General features: G+C 56.2%; 1 protein-coding gene across 5 annotated transcripts in view; it reads left to right on the top strand.

Annotated features, from left to right (window-relative positions):
* The window catches only part of TTC7A (tetratricopeptide repeat domain 7A), a 116011-nt gene that overhangs the window by 72273 nt on the left and 26390 nt on the right, over positions 1-17348 (top strand). For all 5 annotated transcript variants that reach the window (XM_045980431.1, XM_045980433.1, XM_045980435.1 and 2 more), the window contains 2 exons: positions 852-1012; positions 16355-16471. In XM_045980431.1, coding sequence (XP_045836387.1) covers positions 852-1012; positions 16355-16471 — 278 coding nt within the window. The remainder of the gene's footprint in view (positions 1-851; positions 1013-16354; positions 16472-17348) is intronic.

Here is a 17348-nt window from a genome sequence, read left to right as displayed (position 1 = left end):
CATTTAGATCCTCACATTCCACCAAGCTTTCCCCATGAGGCTCGACTTCCAGGTCCAGGGTGAGGCTCTTGGTACCTCTCTGCCACTGTCCTCAAGGAACAGCACTCTGCTGTTGTGTTCCGAAGAACACGGGTGCACATGCCTGAGAGCACCGTAGTTTTCACCCTCCATAAAAGCCCTGGTGCTTCTCTTGCCAGTCAAGTTCATGATAAGCCTCTGGATGAGAAGGCAGTGTCTTACTGCTCCGCGGCTGCCTGGACTCTGGGGACTTGAGGAGGGACAGCACATCTCACACATGTGCAGAACTGGGCAGAATGTTCTCTCACGTCATCCTCCCCTCTCAGCCACTGGCACAGACACGACTGCCCTCCTCCCTTTGTAGCTAAGAATGGCAGCTCAGAGAGGTCAACCGAAGGCTCTAGGAAGTGGCAGGGCCAGCCTCCATTCCCCCGCCCAACCCCAGAGCTGCAGCTCTTGCCAAGGTGGGCCTCTGAGCAGGAAGAGGCGTTTGAGTGCTGGCCTCCATCCCTGCACAGACAGGTGCAGAGAGGCCCCCTCTGGCTCTGCACACGGGGACTGGGCTGGCCTCCTTGGAGCCCCCATACCCACCTAGGTCCTCTGCGCTGCGCCATGAACCTGCCTCTTTACCCCCGAGCCTGACCTGGGACGACAGCGCCCTCTCGCCATGGTACATGTGACCATGTGTTCTTGTCAGAGCACCAGCACCGCACCCCGGAGCCCAGGGTCTCACTTGAGTCTGCTTTGCCCTGATTGGCCGGCACTAGCCCCGGAATCCTGGGGGGAGGTTGGGCCTTGGAGAAGGTTGCTAAGCCGGCCGTCTCCTCGGGCAGATCTCCAGCGCCATGGAGCAGCTGCAGGAGGCCCTGAAAGTGTGCGGGGATGATGCCAATGCCCTCCACCTGCTGGCGCTCCTTTTCTCGGCCCAGAAGCACTACCAGCACGCCCTGGACGTCATCAACATGGCCATCACAGAGTACCCCGAGAACTTCAAGTGAGTTCCCTGTGGACACGGCTGGGGGCCGGCCTGCGGCAGACACAGGTGCCTGCGCGCGCCCCAACCCTGCCGCGTAGCCAGCCGGCGCACACTGATTAAGTGCCGACTGCATGCACAGCCCCTGGCTGGAGGATGGAGGTGGGGGCTCAGAGAAGGCTCTGTCATTCTGTGCCTGGAGGCATTGGGGGGAGGGTGGCGTGAGTGGTGAGCTCCATGCTGCAGCTGCAGGCTCTAGGGGGGCTATAGGGACCCCAGGGGAGACTGTGTTCACGGGCACATGCTGGAGCTGCTGCCCTGGGCTCTGCGTTTGAGCCACACAGGGACACTGCTTGTGTGACTTAATCATAACCCTGGCCCAGCCAGTTCAGGGTGAGCTGCTCACCCTGGCTGGGCTGGCAGAGGCCCAGTGAACCACCTCCCTGCCCCTAGGCAGGTCACAGGCATTGGGAGAAAGGGGTTCCCTCCTTCCTGAGCAGTCCTGGCCTCTCCCTCCATCTTTGGCAGCTCCACATCTGCCCCCCTCAACCAGGTCACACGGCCCAAAGGCCCCTCTCTTTGGAGCAGGGTTCACGATCATTTGGCCCAGGCCATGGTGGGTGTGGCAGGGTGAGACTTTCCTGCCCCCACCTACACACAGAGGACCCACTGCCACCCAGCCAGGACAGTGGGGAACAGAAGACGCGCTGGGCCAGCTGAAGCAGGAGGGTGTGTGGCCGTGCAGGAGGAAGTGAGGAAGTCGGTCATCTTTTGTTTTCTGCTCTCTTCCCTAAGGCATGTGATACTGGGGACAGTAGACCTTGTTTCTCTGATCCTGAGAGCCCAGGATGTTGGGCCCTGGGGCACCCCTGTTCCCACCATGTTCCCTCTTTGGGTCTATTTAGCACAGCCAAGCCTGTCTTGCTTTGGAGAGCAGAAAGAAGCGCGGTGCGGGCTCTCTGGAGGGGAGACTCACACTGGCAATGAAGACAGGCTCACAAAGAATCAGGGGAAACTGGTGGGTGCCGCAGCCATGTTAGCTGATAAAGGGAGGCCGCAGCTGTCCCAGCCCAAGGAGGTTCCCTTCATGTGGGGGGTCTGGGCATCTCCTCTGTCCATCCCCAACTCATCGGGGGCAGAGCTGACTTTCCTGGGCCGTTGGCCTCCTTCAGAGGATGCTATGGGTAGCTTTTCCTGGAAACCTTGCAGGATGACTTTGGCCTCACCAAGGCTCAAGAAGGGTGTTTTGGGAGCAGCAGGGAGCCCTTACGGTAAGCTCCCCAGCGTGCCCCATCGAAGAGCGGCCCCAGTGCATAAAACCAAGGGCAGGCGTTCCCCCTGTAGGTCAGCCCCACTGCTCCTAGTCCACACTGACCCTCTGCCCACAGCACCCTGACTCCTAACCCTTCCTGTCTTCCTGCCGTCTTGTCTCCAGTGGGGCTCGGCTCCCCATGGCCAGGAGTAAGCAGAGCTGCTGCGTGGCCAACTCTACAGAGTTTGTGTTGAGGAGATGGCCCTGACCCTCAGCCTCAGCCCTGCATTTGGGAGATTACTGAAATTGAAATTGAAATCAGTTCACTTGAAAAGGCAGATAGCTTAGGGAATACTAAAGCGCAGATAAAATAGTGTGTGTGGCCAAGAGATGAGTTCCCTTGTCTCACTAATCCCAAGCACAGTACAGCATTATCTACTGTGTAGAAGTTTATTTTTTTACTTTCAGTGAAAATACACAAAGGACAAAGGCCCTCCTCTTCCAGTACCAGTGACGTCACTTTTTTCCAAGCTCCACTCTCATCAGCGTCAGGCAGAGTCTGACCCACTGTCTGTGCCAGCCATGCGTGTGCGTGTGTGCGTGTGTGTGCACACGGTGTGTGCATGCGTGTGTGTGCACGGGCGTGTGCATGCGTGTGTGTGTTTACTCCATTGTTGGTTAGGCTTTGATGGAGACAAAAACTGTGCGGAGGAGAATTTTTTCTTTTTAAAAATTTTATTTATTTGACAGAGAGAGAGAGATCACAAGTAGGCAGAGAGGCAGGCAGAGAGTGGGGTGGGGCAGGGAGCAGCCTCCCTGCGGAGCAGAGAGCCTGATGCGGGGCTCGATCCCAGGACCCTGAGATCATGACCCGAGCCAAAGGCAGAGGCTTAACCCACTGAGCCACCCAGGTGCCCCTGTGGAGGAGAATCCTAGACTGCTAGAGTGGGAAGGGGTCCTGGCCCTGCCCCAGGTCGGAGTGTGTGTCATAAGAAAGAGTCTGGGCCTGGCATCTGACATTGTTTAATGAGCAAGTCCTTTTCCCACGTGCAGTGTGTTACCTGTCAGTGGAGGCTGGGAGCAGAGGGGGACAGAGGTGTCCTGAAGGAAATGGAGCAGGGAATTCTCTTGCTGCCCACCTGCCCCTTCCTCAAGCCCCCAGTCCCCTAAGGGCCCTCCTGTTCCAGCATCTGGCATCTCGCTGCAGTGTCTCTTCCCAGCTTTTGGGTTGAATGCTTTCTGCTGACAGAATCACGTCCCCTGGCCTGAGGTGGGGAGGCTAATGGCACTTTTTGAAAATCTGCTTGGAGCCCACAGTGTGTAGGGTGGGGGTGTTGGGTTTGGAGGGCCGCTTTCTGGCTCTCCCTCAACCCCAGCCCACCTCAGGGGAGGCGCCTCCTGCCCCCTGGGCTCTGTGGCTAGGTGAAGAAGCCCCCCTTCTCCCCAGTCTTTCACCCCCTCATCAGCAGTGTGTATGCCCTGCCCTTCACGGGTGCTTCCCCCTTTCCCGCCCCCACCTCACTCAGGGGCCAACTCCCTCACCAGAGGCTTCACTCACTGAAAGTGTCGTCGTGGAGGGTGGGGAGAGGTGGTCCTGGCTGAGGTTGGGGACTCCCCGTCGTGAGGCCCGTGGGTGTGCTTCTAGGCCACCAAGAATGCCTCGACCTGAACCGTAACAGTTGTTCCTGTGCTCCTATGTCCAGGGAGATGGCTTTCACCAGATCATCTATGGGACCCTAAACCTAAAACCGGTGACAGGCCCCTCCTCAGCTCAGACTGTGTGCTTGGTTGATCTGTAGGATACCCTTGCCACTCTGTGTCCGCTGTGTCCCCACTTCTGCTGGCAGAGGCCTTCTAAAGGGGTGGGTTCTTCTTGAGAACAGAGCGGCCCTATCCAGACACCACAAGCTCACTGCCAGGGCATCAGGAGCTCGGGCCATGGGGCTGGCAGTAGGGAGACCTCTCTGAGGTCCGAGCCCAAGAAGGGAAAGTGTTTGAGTACCATCTCTAAGGTTCTTCTGTTTTGTGTCACTGCAGAAAGGCCTGGGGACCCGAGCATCCCATTCCCCGTGGTGACTTGCTCTGCAAAGCCTGCCCATGTGGGGACAGTAGGGATAGAGAAACAGGGGCAGACTCTTTATCTTGAAGCCACCATGAGTCCCTCCCTTGGAAGACCATGAGGACCTCTGTCTTGATTGGAGATAGCCCTAAAAGACTGAAAAACTAACTTAAAAAAAAATATATATATATATATATATATATATACACACACACACACACACACACACATACATATATGTCTTGTCTAGCCTCCTAAACCATGAGACAATACATTTGTTACCTTAAAAAAAAAATCAACCCTTAAAAAAAATACCTATATCTAGGAGGTTGAGAGTGGGTGTCGAAAATCCACAGGCTACACAGCTCTGTTGGAGTGACCATAGAGCCTGACCACAGCTCTTTGTGAATAAGGCAGTACCAGTCCCCACAGATGGGACGGCAGAGTACAGAAACCCATGGATTAGCAGGAAATGTCATTGAGCCCATTACCGGCCAGGGATCACTGAAAAATGTCATTGCCCTTCCCTGGAGCCTGCGCTCTGCTCCTCCAGCTGCTCCCTGTGCCGGGAACAAGCTGCGTGTGGCCCCAGCTGTTGTCACGGCAGATAATTCACCTGCTGGTCCCATCAATACCATGGCAGCAAAACAAACAAACAAAAAAAAGATCAAAACCCCTTCACCCTGGCCTCCGTGTCCCCAGTGAGGTCTCCATGTGAGAGCCTGAGCTCCATATGCCCCCGGGAGCCCCCCAAGGCTGCTCTAACGGGCTGAGGCTTTTCAGGGGCTCTTCTTTCCTGCAGAACCTGCCCGTGCGTTGGCTCCCGGAGGCTGTCTTAGTGAAGGAAGAGGCTGGCAGGCTAGGGTTGAGGGTGGAGGGCGCCTGGCAGCGGGCATGGGAGTGCAGGGGGCAGGCCAGTGTGTGGAATGGAGCCCTTTCCATGCGAGCTTATCCCCATGCGAGGGTCACAGTGGGGCCCCTGCCCTCGCCGGGCCGTGCTGTGTGTCACCTGTGCTACTTCCAGAAGCTGCTCAAATGCCAGACGCGGACATCTGTCCTGCCTCCGAGTCCCGTGGTGAGACTCAGACCAAAGGAGGTCTCGCAGTTTAGAAGTGTGTTTAGAAGCGTGTTCAAGGGCAGCAGCTGGGGGCGGGGGGGGGGGGGGGGGTTCTGGAAGGCAGCACACCCACAGTGTGAGACCACAGCGTGGGACCCGAGGGCAGGGTGCGTGGAGGGCACTGAGCTGGAGGAGGGCGCCATTCGTGCAGGCCCGGGAGGCACAAGACTAGGCAGGAAGCCCCGTGAGAGGTGTGGGAGCTCCTTAGCTGTGCGCAAGGGAGGTCACCATTCCTCCAGGCAGGCTGATGACTCCTGGAGAAAAACCTAGCCCTCGTGGAGCTGAACTTCTGAAAATCCCCTGAAATTCAGGGATTAGAAAGCACAGCACAGAAGACCTTGATTTCAGTGCTGCAGGATGAACTTTAGTGAACGGAGCTTGGGTTTAAAAGGCAGAAACGTGATGAGGCAGAGACTGATGGCCCTGTGGGGACAGTGTGAACCTGGCACCGGGCAACCAGACACCCTGAGCAGCTTCCTGAAATCCCGCGGGCTTCCCACTAAGCCCTGGACACGTGTGCTGGCCGGCCTGCAGGGGGCCTCAGGGGGGCAGCAGACTCCCTATTTAGAGCTGGTTTCCAAGCCAGGCCGGGCAGCGGAACGTGCGTGGTCTGGTCGTGTGCAAGCTCTGGGAGCTGCCTGCGCCAGTCCTGGCACGGCAGCCGGAGGCAGCTGGGAGGCTCCTCTGGGGAGGGCCAGGAATATGGGGTCAAGGGGAACAGGCCACTGATAAGCATGGCTCCTGAAGCTGGGGCTCCAGGGGCACTGGTTTTAGGTAACAGATTCCTTGTGCTTTAGTCAGTGCGCTTGTAGTGAAGGTCACCATGGTAACCAAACAAAATTCCTCGGCTTCATGATGGGAGCTTTCCAATAACCAGCCTGTCAGTCACTGCCCCCACCCAGATCTGGCAGCCTGCCAGACTGGGTTTGAAAAACCCAGACCGGGTGGACTGGCGGGTGGCAGAGGAGGCACCAGGCAAGACCACCTCCTCCCGCCCCACCCTTGGGGGGTCCCGTTAGGCCCTTTCGGGAGTTTCTGCCTGGCCCAGCCCAGGTCCCTGGGGGAATTAGAAGATCCTAGGGGAAGGTGTGTCAGAGCCTGGGGGGGACACCCCCTCCTCCCAGCGCAGGAATAATACGGCCCTCTCCACAAGCTGGAGCTCGCCCTGTGTAAACAAACTATCGGCACAGCCATCTCCCCCAGGAAACCTAGGCTGTTTTGGAAAATGTTTGAGCTGATAACTAGGCTAGCTGGGGCCAGACCTTGGCTGGTTCTGGTTGAGGCTAACTATGGCCTCAAGGGCACCTGTCTGATCTACCTGGGCTGCCTCACCTTCTTCTCAGGTTATTTCGATTGGTACATTCCACTAGGCAGAAGGCTCAGAGTCCCGGGCCTGTGTTAACATTTCTGACTTAAACCCGCTGTGTTTATTGGATGGCTCTTATGAAAGACTTGTAATAGATCAAAAAGACACTTAAAATACCAACACTCCAGTGAGGGGGCTGGAATCAAAGGTATTAACACGAACAGAGTTTATCGCTTTGCTGGATTCATTAAACTTTTCTGGCTAGCAGTGCCCCCCCACCCACCCATGAGGACAAGAGCCAGGGGTTAAACTTGCAGGCCCTGTGGCTGAGGGAAGTGTTAAGCCAGGCATAATCACTGGCACCAGCACTTTCTTCCCCAAAGGTCAGTTCCTCATCAGCTAAGCTGCTTTGACATTCAGCATTTCCCTTTGCCCGTGGGCCTGTGCAGCCTCCTGTGATCTTGCTCTGTGGGACACTGCAGTCGGGGGCCTCGGTCTCCCCCCGCCCGTCTGCTTATGCTCACACAGGAGGGTCCATGACCCAGGTAGTTTGGTTTTGGGAAGAGAAGGAAAGGAAAGTATTATTTGCAGGTGGTTTTTTGTTTGTTTTTTTGTTTTGTTCTTACCCCCCCAAAAAAATAATTCTTAATTTGTTTTGAAGTGATTTTAGCTCCTTGTTTCCTGATGCTCACTCCCTGATCTCCCAGCCTACAACATTTACTGGGGGCAGGCACTGCGGCCTAGCCCCAGGACAAAGCCTTTCTGCCCCAAGAGGAGAGGGTATTCTTGCCCATGGGGCAAGGTTGGCCTCCCTTCTGCAGTGGGTGGTCTTTGGGTCCCCAGGGTCTGCTCACGGGGCAGAGGATACAGACTTAGCCTGAGGTGTGTTTGCTTCTTGGTGATTTATACTGGGCTGGGACCCTACCTTTCTTCTACCTAGGGACCTTTCTGGAAGTTCTTCCACTCCTGGATGGTCAGGGCAGGGCTCTGCAGGGCTTGGGTTCTTATCTGTTCACGATCAGGCATTTGTGTTTGGAGAGTCTTCTGGAGATAACTGGAGCTAGGTGCCGCTGAGCGAAGCTGGGCCCGGAGGCCTGCTAGGTCAGCCTTGGGTCAGTACAGGTAAGAAGGCCTAGCGGGCCAGCCAGCCCCAGGCCTGCTTAGGTGCAGGCTTACTCTCAGAAATGCCCTGAGACTGTTCTCCCCGCTGGACCAGGGCTGTTGAAGCAAGGAGGGGCTCATTTAGGGAAGCAAGAAGTTTGCTGGCTGTTGATTTTTTTTTTTTTTTAAAGATTTTATTTATTTATTTGACAGAGAGAGAGGTCACAAGCAGGCAGAGGGCAGGCAGAGAGAGAGAAGGAAGCAGGCTCCCTGCAGAGCAGAGAGCCCGATGCGGGGCTCGATCCCAGGACCCTGAGATCATGACCTGAGCCGAAGGCAGCGGCTTAATCCACTGAGCCACCCAGGCGCCCCTGGCTGTTGATGTTTAATACTTCAAAGGTAGTTCACTTTGAATGAATTCATTAAGAGGTGGTGGAGCAGAATGAGCCTCAAAAGATGAGGGTCCGTGGGTCAGTTACTGCCCCAGACCCAAGGCGAAATCATTGGTTTTTAGGGCTAAGACCTGCTGTCAGTGTCCCTTCCACGTTGGGGGTTAGTCTCTAGGAAGGTGAGAAGGCTGGGCTTCCTGCTGGCCCTCTGCCTTTCAGGGAGGTCACTCCTATTGGAGTTACTTTAAAATAATACCCTCAAAGAGCATGTGTGGGAATTTAACCAGTTATTTTCCCTGGTGGAGTCTCCCAGAGGCGTGGAATTTGGAGGAGTGTGTGCGACCCACGTCGCCCCGCACCCACCTGGCTTCCTGGGCCACTGGGTAGAGTCTGGTGTTGGAGCCAGGTGACTGCAGCCTGAATGGGGGTGGGGGGTGACTCCTACCAGACAGCCTGCCCCAATCCTGTCCTCCCGGTGGGGCCTCTGAGCGCACTCAACTGGACCTCCTGCCCCACCTCCAAGTCATCACCCCTGCTAGGCCAGCCCGCTAGTTGCATTTTGCCTAGAAGCCCCCCACCCCTCACCCCTGTTGGTCAAAATAGAAAACCGAACTACTCGATTGAGTACTGGATTCTCTTCAGGGGTTGTTTCCTGATTGCCTTAGATATTCTGTTTGAACTTCCCCTTGTGGGTGGAAGCACCCCCCAGAGCAGACACTGTGGCCTGTGCCCTGCCCCCGCCTCCTCCCTGGGCACCCAGCACCCCCAGTAGACCCTCCGATGGGTAGACCATGGGAGTGGTTTAGTTCATTGCTCTGGAGGGAAGGAGGGACCCCCCACACGGCTGTTGACGTCTTACAGTCTTTGCTTCGCTTACCCTGTTTTCTTGTTCGGGGGTGTTTATTTTCTGCTCTTTACAGCCCTCCTACTTGAAAAAACTACTGAGAGAGCTAGATGGTATCTCAAGGTCAGACAGCTGGTACAGGGCAGAGAGCAGAAGCCAGAACCCAAGCCAGGTGGCGGACTGGACAGCCCCGAGATGCTTGAACCCCACGAGCTTGGAGAATAATAATAGGAGAGCGGGGCATCGCTTCGTGCTCTGTGGGAGGCTCTGAAGTGCTCCACATGTGTTAAGTCCTGATCTCCTCAGGGACCCTGGGAGGATGAACAAGCCCCGTTATTCCCACTTTACCCACGAGGGCGTAAGTACGCAGCTGTGTGGGATGGGGGCTGGGTAAGCCACAGCAGGTGGGGCCGACCTGGATGGAGCACTTCTCGAAGGCAAGCCCCCTGCTGGGCCTTTCTGCACAGTTTTTCCACAGAACAGCCCCACCCCCGCCCCTGGGTGTACGGATACTATCCTTCCCATTATACAGATACAAAACTAAAGTTCTGAGAAGGTAAAAGGACTTGCTCCAGAAGCCCGGTGGCTGGAGAGGAAACCGGGGTTTGAACGTGGGTCACCCCACGTGGAACCTGCTTTTCAGCACCGAGTCAGACGTGGACCACGGAGGATGGGGCCCACTTCCTGTGTTTCCCCATGCGGTGTGCAGGCTCTGGCCTCCTGGCCGGGGACTTAGACTTTCCAGAGGCGTGGCCGCCTGACTCAAAGAATAGCCTGCTTTTTCACTCAATTATGTGTTTTCTGTAAAAATAGAACTCTTCATTAAAACAGCACGGCACAGCCATCAGCCAGAATTACTAATTACTGTCCTTTAAAGAGATAATTCCCCCTTCTGTGCATTTGCCACACCTGCTGCCCTCCCCTCCCCCACTGTGGAGAGGGCTCCCACAATGACCAGTAGTCTGTGGCATGAGGTTGGTGGGACCAGGAAGAATGGACAGTGCCACGGGACCCTGCAGCCTCTCTTTCTTGGACTTCTCTGATCCCAGGAACGCCCACAGCTCCCCAGGCCTCTTTGAGCCCTTGTGGCTCAAACTCCTTCCGCTATTCAACAAAGATTTGTTGAGTGACGTCAGGTCCGTCACTGGGGACACGAAGATAAGAACGACGTGGTCTCTGCCAGGCACAGGGTCTGCTGGGGAAGACTGGCAGTGATGGCGTGAGCTGAGGAGACCTATAGCTTGTGAGGTGACTATGTGCCAGGGCTGCCTTTATTTTTTTTTTATTTTTATTTCTTTAAAGATTTTATTTATTTGACAGAGAGCACAAGTAAGCAAAGCAGCAGGCAGAGGGAGAGAGAAAAGCAGGCTCTCTACTGAGCAGGGAGCCTGATGTGGAGCTGGATCCCAGGACCAGGGAATCATGACCTGAGCGGGAGACAGCCGCTTAACCAACTGACCCACCCAGGTACCTCAGGGCTGCCTTCACAGGGCTCTGTTGCCCTTGGTCGTCCCAGCAAGCCTTCCTGGGTGGTGCCGTTACTGTCCGGGAGAGGTGAAGGCACCTGCTAGGAAGGGGCCGGGGCCTGGGCATGCACCTGCTTTGTCTGGTGCCCACAGCTGTTTCAGCACGATGTGCTCTTGTGTACTGGGGCGGAGCCACGGGCGGGAGGTGGCCCCTTCAGCTAGACAGCTATGGCCTTGCTCAGGCGCTTATTGTACGTGCTGAGTGATTTTATAGGGAGCTGTTTAAAGGAACCGGAAAGGGACAATACGGACTGATGGTGCTCACAGCCCAGGTCCTTTCCTGCAGCTGCCTCTGCTCTGCACGTACTTCCCTACCACTGGGAGCAGGGTGCTGGGGGGAGTAGCCGGTGGGGGACACACAGGAGAGACCAATCCAAGGCTCCTGGAAAGGGAGAATGGACAAGAGGACCTCTGACCCCAGGTCAAGTCGTCCTCATAAAAATATCCCGTTTACAAAGTAATTTGTAATTCTTTTTTAAAAATATTTTTTTAAAATTTAAAATTTAAAGAAATTTAATTTAAAAATTAAAATTTAAAGAAAGTAATTCTTTTTAAAAAATATTTTCTTTGGAAGGGCTCATATTCACCCACTTCTGAGGAGGCTCACCCTAAGATATCTCTATGGCAGTAGGAAAAAAGTGATTTGTCTGTGCCTCAGATGGGAATGGCTCCAAATCTTAATCCTTTTAACAAATAATTAGCAGGCTGATCCTACCCCCAGGAACAGGGGCCAGGCAGGGCCCAGGAAGTGAGGGAGTAGGCGGCAGATGCCAGGCTAACTGTGCCTCCCCCCAAAACTTCCTCCAGCAGCCCCTGGCCTGAGCGGCTGGGCAGGTGGGCAAAGATGTCCTCTGGGAACACCCAGGGACACCGGCCTCGCTGGTCTGCATCTTCCCCCCCAGGAGGAGGGCTGGCCCAGAGGCAGACAGACGCTGCAAGGCTGAGATGCCTCATGGTCCAGCAGGGGCTGGTCCTATCCATGTCGGCCAAGTGCCTGCTTGTACCCCCAGGTGCGGGACGGTGCAGGTGACACGGGAGGTGGCCAATCCCCGCCTTGAGCAGAGCACGATGGTAGAGGTGTGTGTGGTGGGGACACCCTTAGACACTGCCTAAGAAATCCCCAAGTCTGGCCACATGAGGTGGCCAGTGTGGACCTCCAAGCTCTGGTGGCATTCTAAGGAGGGTGTGAGCTCCTGGAGTGTGGCCTTGTGGCCTCCCTGGGCCTCCCTACAAGGACCAGGGCACACATGCTGCTTGGATTGGACTGTGGAGTCCGGGACCCAGGAATCCTTCCCATAGCCCTCCCCCCTGGGGTGGGACAGAGCCCATGGTGTGTTTACGTGGACTCTTGTTCCTTCCTCTTCCCCAGAGAGAACACTCACTTTCACATCTGCCTTCGGATGCAAGGCGTGGGAAGGGCCTTCAGTCCTGTAAGATCTCAGGTTTATTCCGCGTGGGCCTGTACCGCTTAACAAACAGGAAAGTGCTTGCAAGAGGGGGTTCCAGCCGCAGCTGCTTCACCTGGACCCGCTCAGCTGGGGCTCCGTCCATCCCCTCCCATCCCCTTCCTTTCTGACACACTTCTTAAGTCCAGGGATCCATGCAGAGGACCGCTTGCCCTGCCAAACAGGTCACGGAGGCTTTCTGAGAACCTTCCAAGGCACAAGGCCTGGAACCCGCCTCTCTGGGTCTGCGAGGCCCGTGACTTGGGGACAGGCCTGTGCTTGAGGACAGGGTGCAGCTGTGCGTTTCTCAGTGGCTGTGTAGAGGGCATTGCAGTTCCTCTGGTGGGAGATGTCACTCCTGTCTCACTGGAACCTGTGAAGTGTCCTGCTGGGTGATGGTGGAGCTGGGACTTCCATTCGGGTTTCCCACCCCCGGCCCAGTGTGTCTGCTCTGAACGACATTGCCGTATGCGGTCAGCAGTATGGCCGCTCCTCTCCCAGGGTGGCTCCCGTCGGGGGGTCAGGGGGCCCACAGATGCCCATGTTCTAGGTCTCCGTGTCTCAGGGCCACTGTTTGGTGGGACTTTCGGCTCTGCCTGGGTGACTGTCCTCCAGGAGGAAGACCCTGAGTCCTAAGGAGCCAGATGGCTTCATGTCCCATCCAGGCTCGGTAAAACCCAGCTTCCAGACATCTGAGAACGGACTCAGCCAGCACGTTGCTTGCTGAGGCACCATAGCTTGCTCTGCAGCGATGAGGCATCGAGCAAACAGAGTCCTCCCCTCCTTCCTAAGCAGGACCCAGCCATGGGAAGTGGTGGTGTCAGAAATCAGCTCTGATTTAACACAGATCATGAGACCCCGCATGTGCTGGTTGTAACGACCCAGCTTCCCCCACAGCTAAGCAGGCACTGCTCAGCTCTGTGTCAGGCACTGGAGAGGCAGGGAGGACCCTGCTGCGGCGGGAAGCAGGGCCCTGGCCGATGAGTCCTTGCCCCCCTGGGGGGGATGCGTGGCAGGACACAGGACAGGATAGACAGTGGTTTTACCATCTGTAGGCATGACTGGCTACAGACCATTTCTAGATTATCTGAATTTAAAAATGCTCGATAGGAATGTGTCTTCGTGATTGAACTCATAAGCCTATGTGGCAAAAAAAGATAAGCGAATATAAATAGATAATGTATATAAATAGATAATATCTAGAGGTATGGCTTGTGTAATTAAGCGCTAAGGAAAGACTTCTGAATATTCAGAGAAGGGCAGGGGTGGTCATGCTGCGGCTTCTCTGAGGAGGGCTAGAACCACCGAATTAAAATAGTGGGCTTTTTCAGGGTCTCAGAATCCTTTCTTCCAGTGATGTTTTGGATCCATTTGGTATATGAAACAGGCCTGCCAGGGGCTGGACTGGCTGAAGGGGTGGGGAGCCGAGGCTTGCCCCCCACATCCCTTGGCCCCCATGGCCAGCAGCTTCCCTGAAGCCCTGCCTGGAAGCACCATTTTCCGTGAGCCCCCGACGTGCGCTGGGAAGTGTTGCCCACCAGCCACAGTAGCACACCGGTGCTCAACCAGCCCCCCCCCCCCATGCATCCTGGCACACAGGATAGGGAGGGAGTCCTGTCCTGCGACAGAGGAGGGGAGGGAGCCCAGCGATGAATTAGAGGCATGCGACCAGGTGTGCAGATGACCAAGTCCGGCACAATGAAGAATATCCTGGAGGGGCATGTGTACGGCCGCCATGGGGATACACAGAAAGTCCGAGGGTGACCTCTGCTTCGGAGCTGGCCGGCAGTTGGAGGGAAAGGACGAGTCCCAGCAATGGCGATGACGTGCAGAAGGGCACGGATGAGTCCAGGAGCCTGTCCCCCAAATCAGGTTGCTGCTAATACACGTAGGAGCAGCACACGGGTGCCTAAGGGCATGGGGAGGAGCGGCAGGAATGGAAGGTCGCCGCACAAAAGCATTTGAATTGATGTCGTGGACAGTCCGGGCAGGGTTCTTTGTTGAGGAAGATCCCTCTTGGCAGTGCTCAACTGTGAGACTAAGGAAATCTCAGGAGCTAATCTGGAGCCTCCCAGGATCCAGGATCCGGACGGGAAGGATCCAACCATAGGGTGACTGCCTGTTGGAGCGCTTGCCCCAACCCAGAAAGGATGTGGTTTGGTTGAGAAATTCCGCGCTAGGTCACTCACGCTAAAGGAACGTCAGCAGCCACGAGGATAACAGGCTGTGTTGGTAGAAGTCGCCGTCTGCCAGCTCAGCTTGCAGTCACTTACGTTCTAGGCACATGGTGTGGTCGGGTCTGCCACTCATGCTGGCCCTCGGGGACCCAGGAGGGGGAAGGGGCCTAGCAGAGTGGAGCTGAGGAGGAGGCATCACAGAAGGCTTCCGGGCTGGTGTGCCCAGGGAACTGTCCCGGGAGCCAGCCTAGCCCAGCCCCGAGTGGCCCTGCCTGGATGTTCTTTTCTTGACTTGAGCCTGGATGTCCCGCGTCTGCAGGAAGGGGTTTTCACTCCTCAGGGACAGCTGCTCCAGCCTCTGGTTCAACCCCGCCCCACCCCACTCCACCCTCCTTTTCATCACAGGCCAGCCCCAGCAGGATCTCTGATCTCTACCTTCCCTGCACTGAGTCTGAACGGCCTGATTCTCTGGGCACCGTGTCATCTTTAGCACCAATTATTACCTTGAAGGCAGAACTGTGCCATCTACTCCAGATTCCTAAAGCCGAGGCGCCTAATACTTGTGGAGTGTTGGACCCTTGCAGAATCCGGAAAGGGAGGGTAGGGATGGCAGGGCCGGTTCTCATGCCACCAGGATGCAGAGACCACATTCCTGGCCTGGCCTGTGCAGTCCATTCAGTGAGGACCACGCTTTCTGCCCTCGGGGCCTTGTAAGCCAGCCGGTTAGCCGATGTTCTGAGAGGGGCACAAGGCATCCTGAACGTCTGGGAAGGTGGAATTTAAGGTCAGACTTGAGAAGGGACGAACATGGAGAGGTGAGACTGGAAGGCAGTGGGGTGATGGGGGTGCTCCGAGTGAGGGAGAAGGTCAGAGTGGAAAGCTCCCAGGCGGAGGCTGGCCTCCCCGTCCGGAGCCTGCAGCCACAGATCACAGGAAGCGCGCTCAGCCTCTGCGAGGGCCTGCGTGCCAGCCTCAGACGGGCCGGCAGAAGCAGCGGGCAGTGATCAAGTACAGGGCCTGACAGTCATGTGCATTTGTCCAACAGCGATGCCAGGATGAAAAGGGCCTCACTGCTCCCCACCCGGAGAGAACCGGAGTCACAGCCTTGTTTGGGCCTCAGTGGCTCAGCCAAGTTCACATGCTGCCCAGGCAGCTGGTGTGCATCAGGGTGGCTGGCAGGGCCCACGGTATAAAGAATCCAGGACTTCCACTGCTGTTAGTAGATGGCCACTGCCTTGAATTTCATAACCCCAGCTGCCTTGACCCACCCTCCCCTGGGACTCCAGGACTCCCTGACAACTGAAGGGCCAACACCTGGCATGCAGGATGCCCAGGCCCCCTGCCCTGGTTCTGAGGAGCAGTGTTCTGATGGTCTCTGCTGTGTCCAGGGCAGAGGTCTGGACTCTCTCCTGTGGTCCTGCCTTCTGGTGGGGCCAGCCCCTTCCCTCTCCTCCCAGCCCCCGTCAGGGCCACATCCCCACATCACCCACCATCCTGACCTGAGAAGGCTCCCAGTTTTCAAGTTGAAAGAGGTTCTGAAGTGGTTCTCTTGCTTTGCAGAGATGACCGGATAGGATCTGGCGGCACTTGAATCCTATTGCACATATAAGGGGAGCTGGCTATTTTAGGAAATCCAGTGCAGGATTCTTTGATAAAGTGGCACATGACTGATGACTGTCCTCATGTATCCAGGGTCAGCAAACAGTCTGCACTTCAAGTGAGATGTTAACTGAGCACTTACTGTGTGCTGGCAAGGTCTAAAGCAGAACTCTGCCTTTTAGGGGCCCTTTCTTTGCCCATTCCTTGCTTAGCTTCATTCCTTGATTGAGAGTTGCCTTCTGGGACTGTCTGTTGTATACGGGGGGGGGGGGGGGCAACTGGGGAGCGTGTAAATACAAGGATGGCCACACGGTCATTGAGGACAGTGCATGCTGTGGGTGTGGGTAGGAGGAACAAACGAGACTCGTTAGCCACACTTGACAGTGCTTCAGAGGCTGGGGCAGGAGGGTCTGGGATCGGGGGCCAAGTGGATGTGGGGGACTGGCAGAGTGATGGGGCAGAATGCCTTGGGGTCCTAGCCTGGAGAAGAGCCAGGGGCAAGGGAGCCCTTGCAGCTGCGTGCTAACTGCTGCCGTCCCTCCCTGCAGCCTGATGTTCACCAAGGTGAAGCTGGAGCAGGTGCTGAAAGGCCCAGAGGAAGCCCTCGTGACCTGCAGACAGATGCTGCGGCTGTGGCAGACCCTGTACAACTTCTCCCAGATGGGGTGAGTGGCCAGCATCGTCCCGGGGGTTGCCCATGGTGTGGATGGCCACACTGGCGGGCGGTGGTTGCCAAGGCAACAGCCCACAGCCAAGTGGCTGTGATGCCTGGGGGTGGTGACAGTATTTGAATCAGAGTCTGCTCCTTACCGCTCCTGGGGCCTTTCACATCCAAAGGCTAATTTTAACCTTTTTGACAGTCCTCTGCAAGGACAGAGAGAACCAGCTCAGGAAGCAGAAGGTCAGAGGAGTAAGAAGGAAGTCATTACTGAGCGTCTGGGCCCGGCTTTGGGATGGCCGCTCCTATCTTAAACACTGTCAGATCTTAGTCTCAGCCCCAGAGGGAAACTAAGAGTCCAAGACCCTTCTAGAATTTGCCAGAGTCACTCACCTGCTAAACGGTAGTGCTGGGGCTTGAACCTGGGTACTCTGAGTCCCAGCCATCCTGAGCCCGGTGCTTCTTCCTGGCTCCATTTGGAAGCTAGAAGAGGAGGTGGAAGCTGAGTTCCTGAAGGGCCTTCTCCACCCATCCCTCCCCAACTCACACACCGGCTCCACACATCCTGTCCCCTACCAGAGCACCCAGCCTGGGCTCTAGGTTTTTCCTGGGTCAGAGTAGGCACTCTCATCCAGGCTGAAGCTGCTGAAAGTCTTTGCTCCAATCCCCTCAGACACTGTGCAGCCCCAAGCAAAAAAGGGCCTTGTGCCAGGCCCGTGCACATAGTCCTTCTGTCCCCCATCCTCCTGTCCTCCTGTCCTCTGGTGCTGACTCCCTCCCCTTCCCTGAAATTGCTAGCTGTGTCCTGTCCCGGAAGACCCCCTCTGATAGATGTGTTTGCATTTTCACAGGGACTCTGTGGGAGCCCAGAAGGTTTTCGCAGT

The sequence above is a fragment of the Meles meles genome, chromosome 16 (assembly GCF_922984935.1).
Source record: "Meles meles chromosome 16, mMelMel3.1 paternal haplotype, whole genome shotgun sequence".
Classification (NCBI taxonomy): domain Eukaryota; kingdom Metazoa; phylum Chordata; class Mammalia; order Carnivora; family Mustelidae; genus Meles; species Meles meles.
Note: the sequence above shows the minus strand (reverse complement) of the source record. Positions and strands in the feature narration are given on the sequence as shown.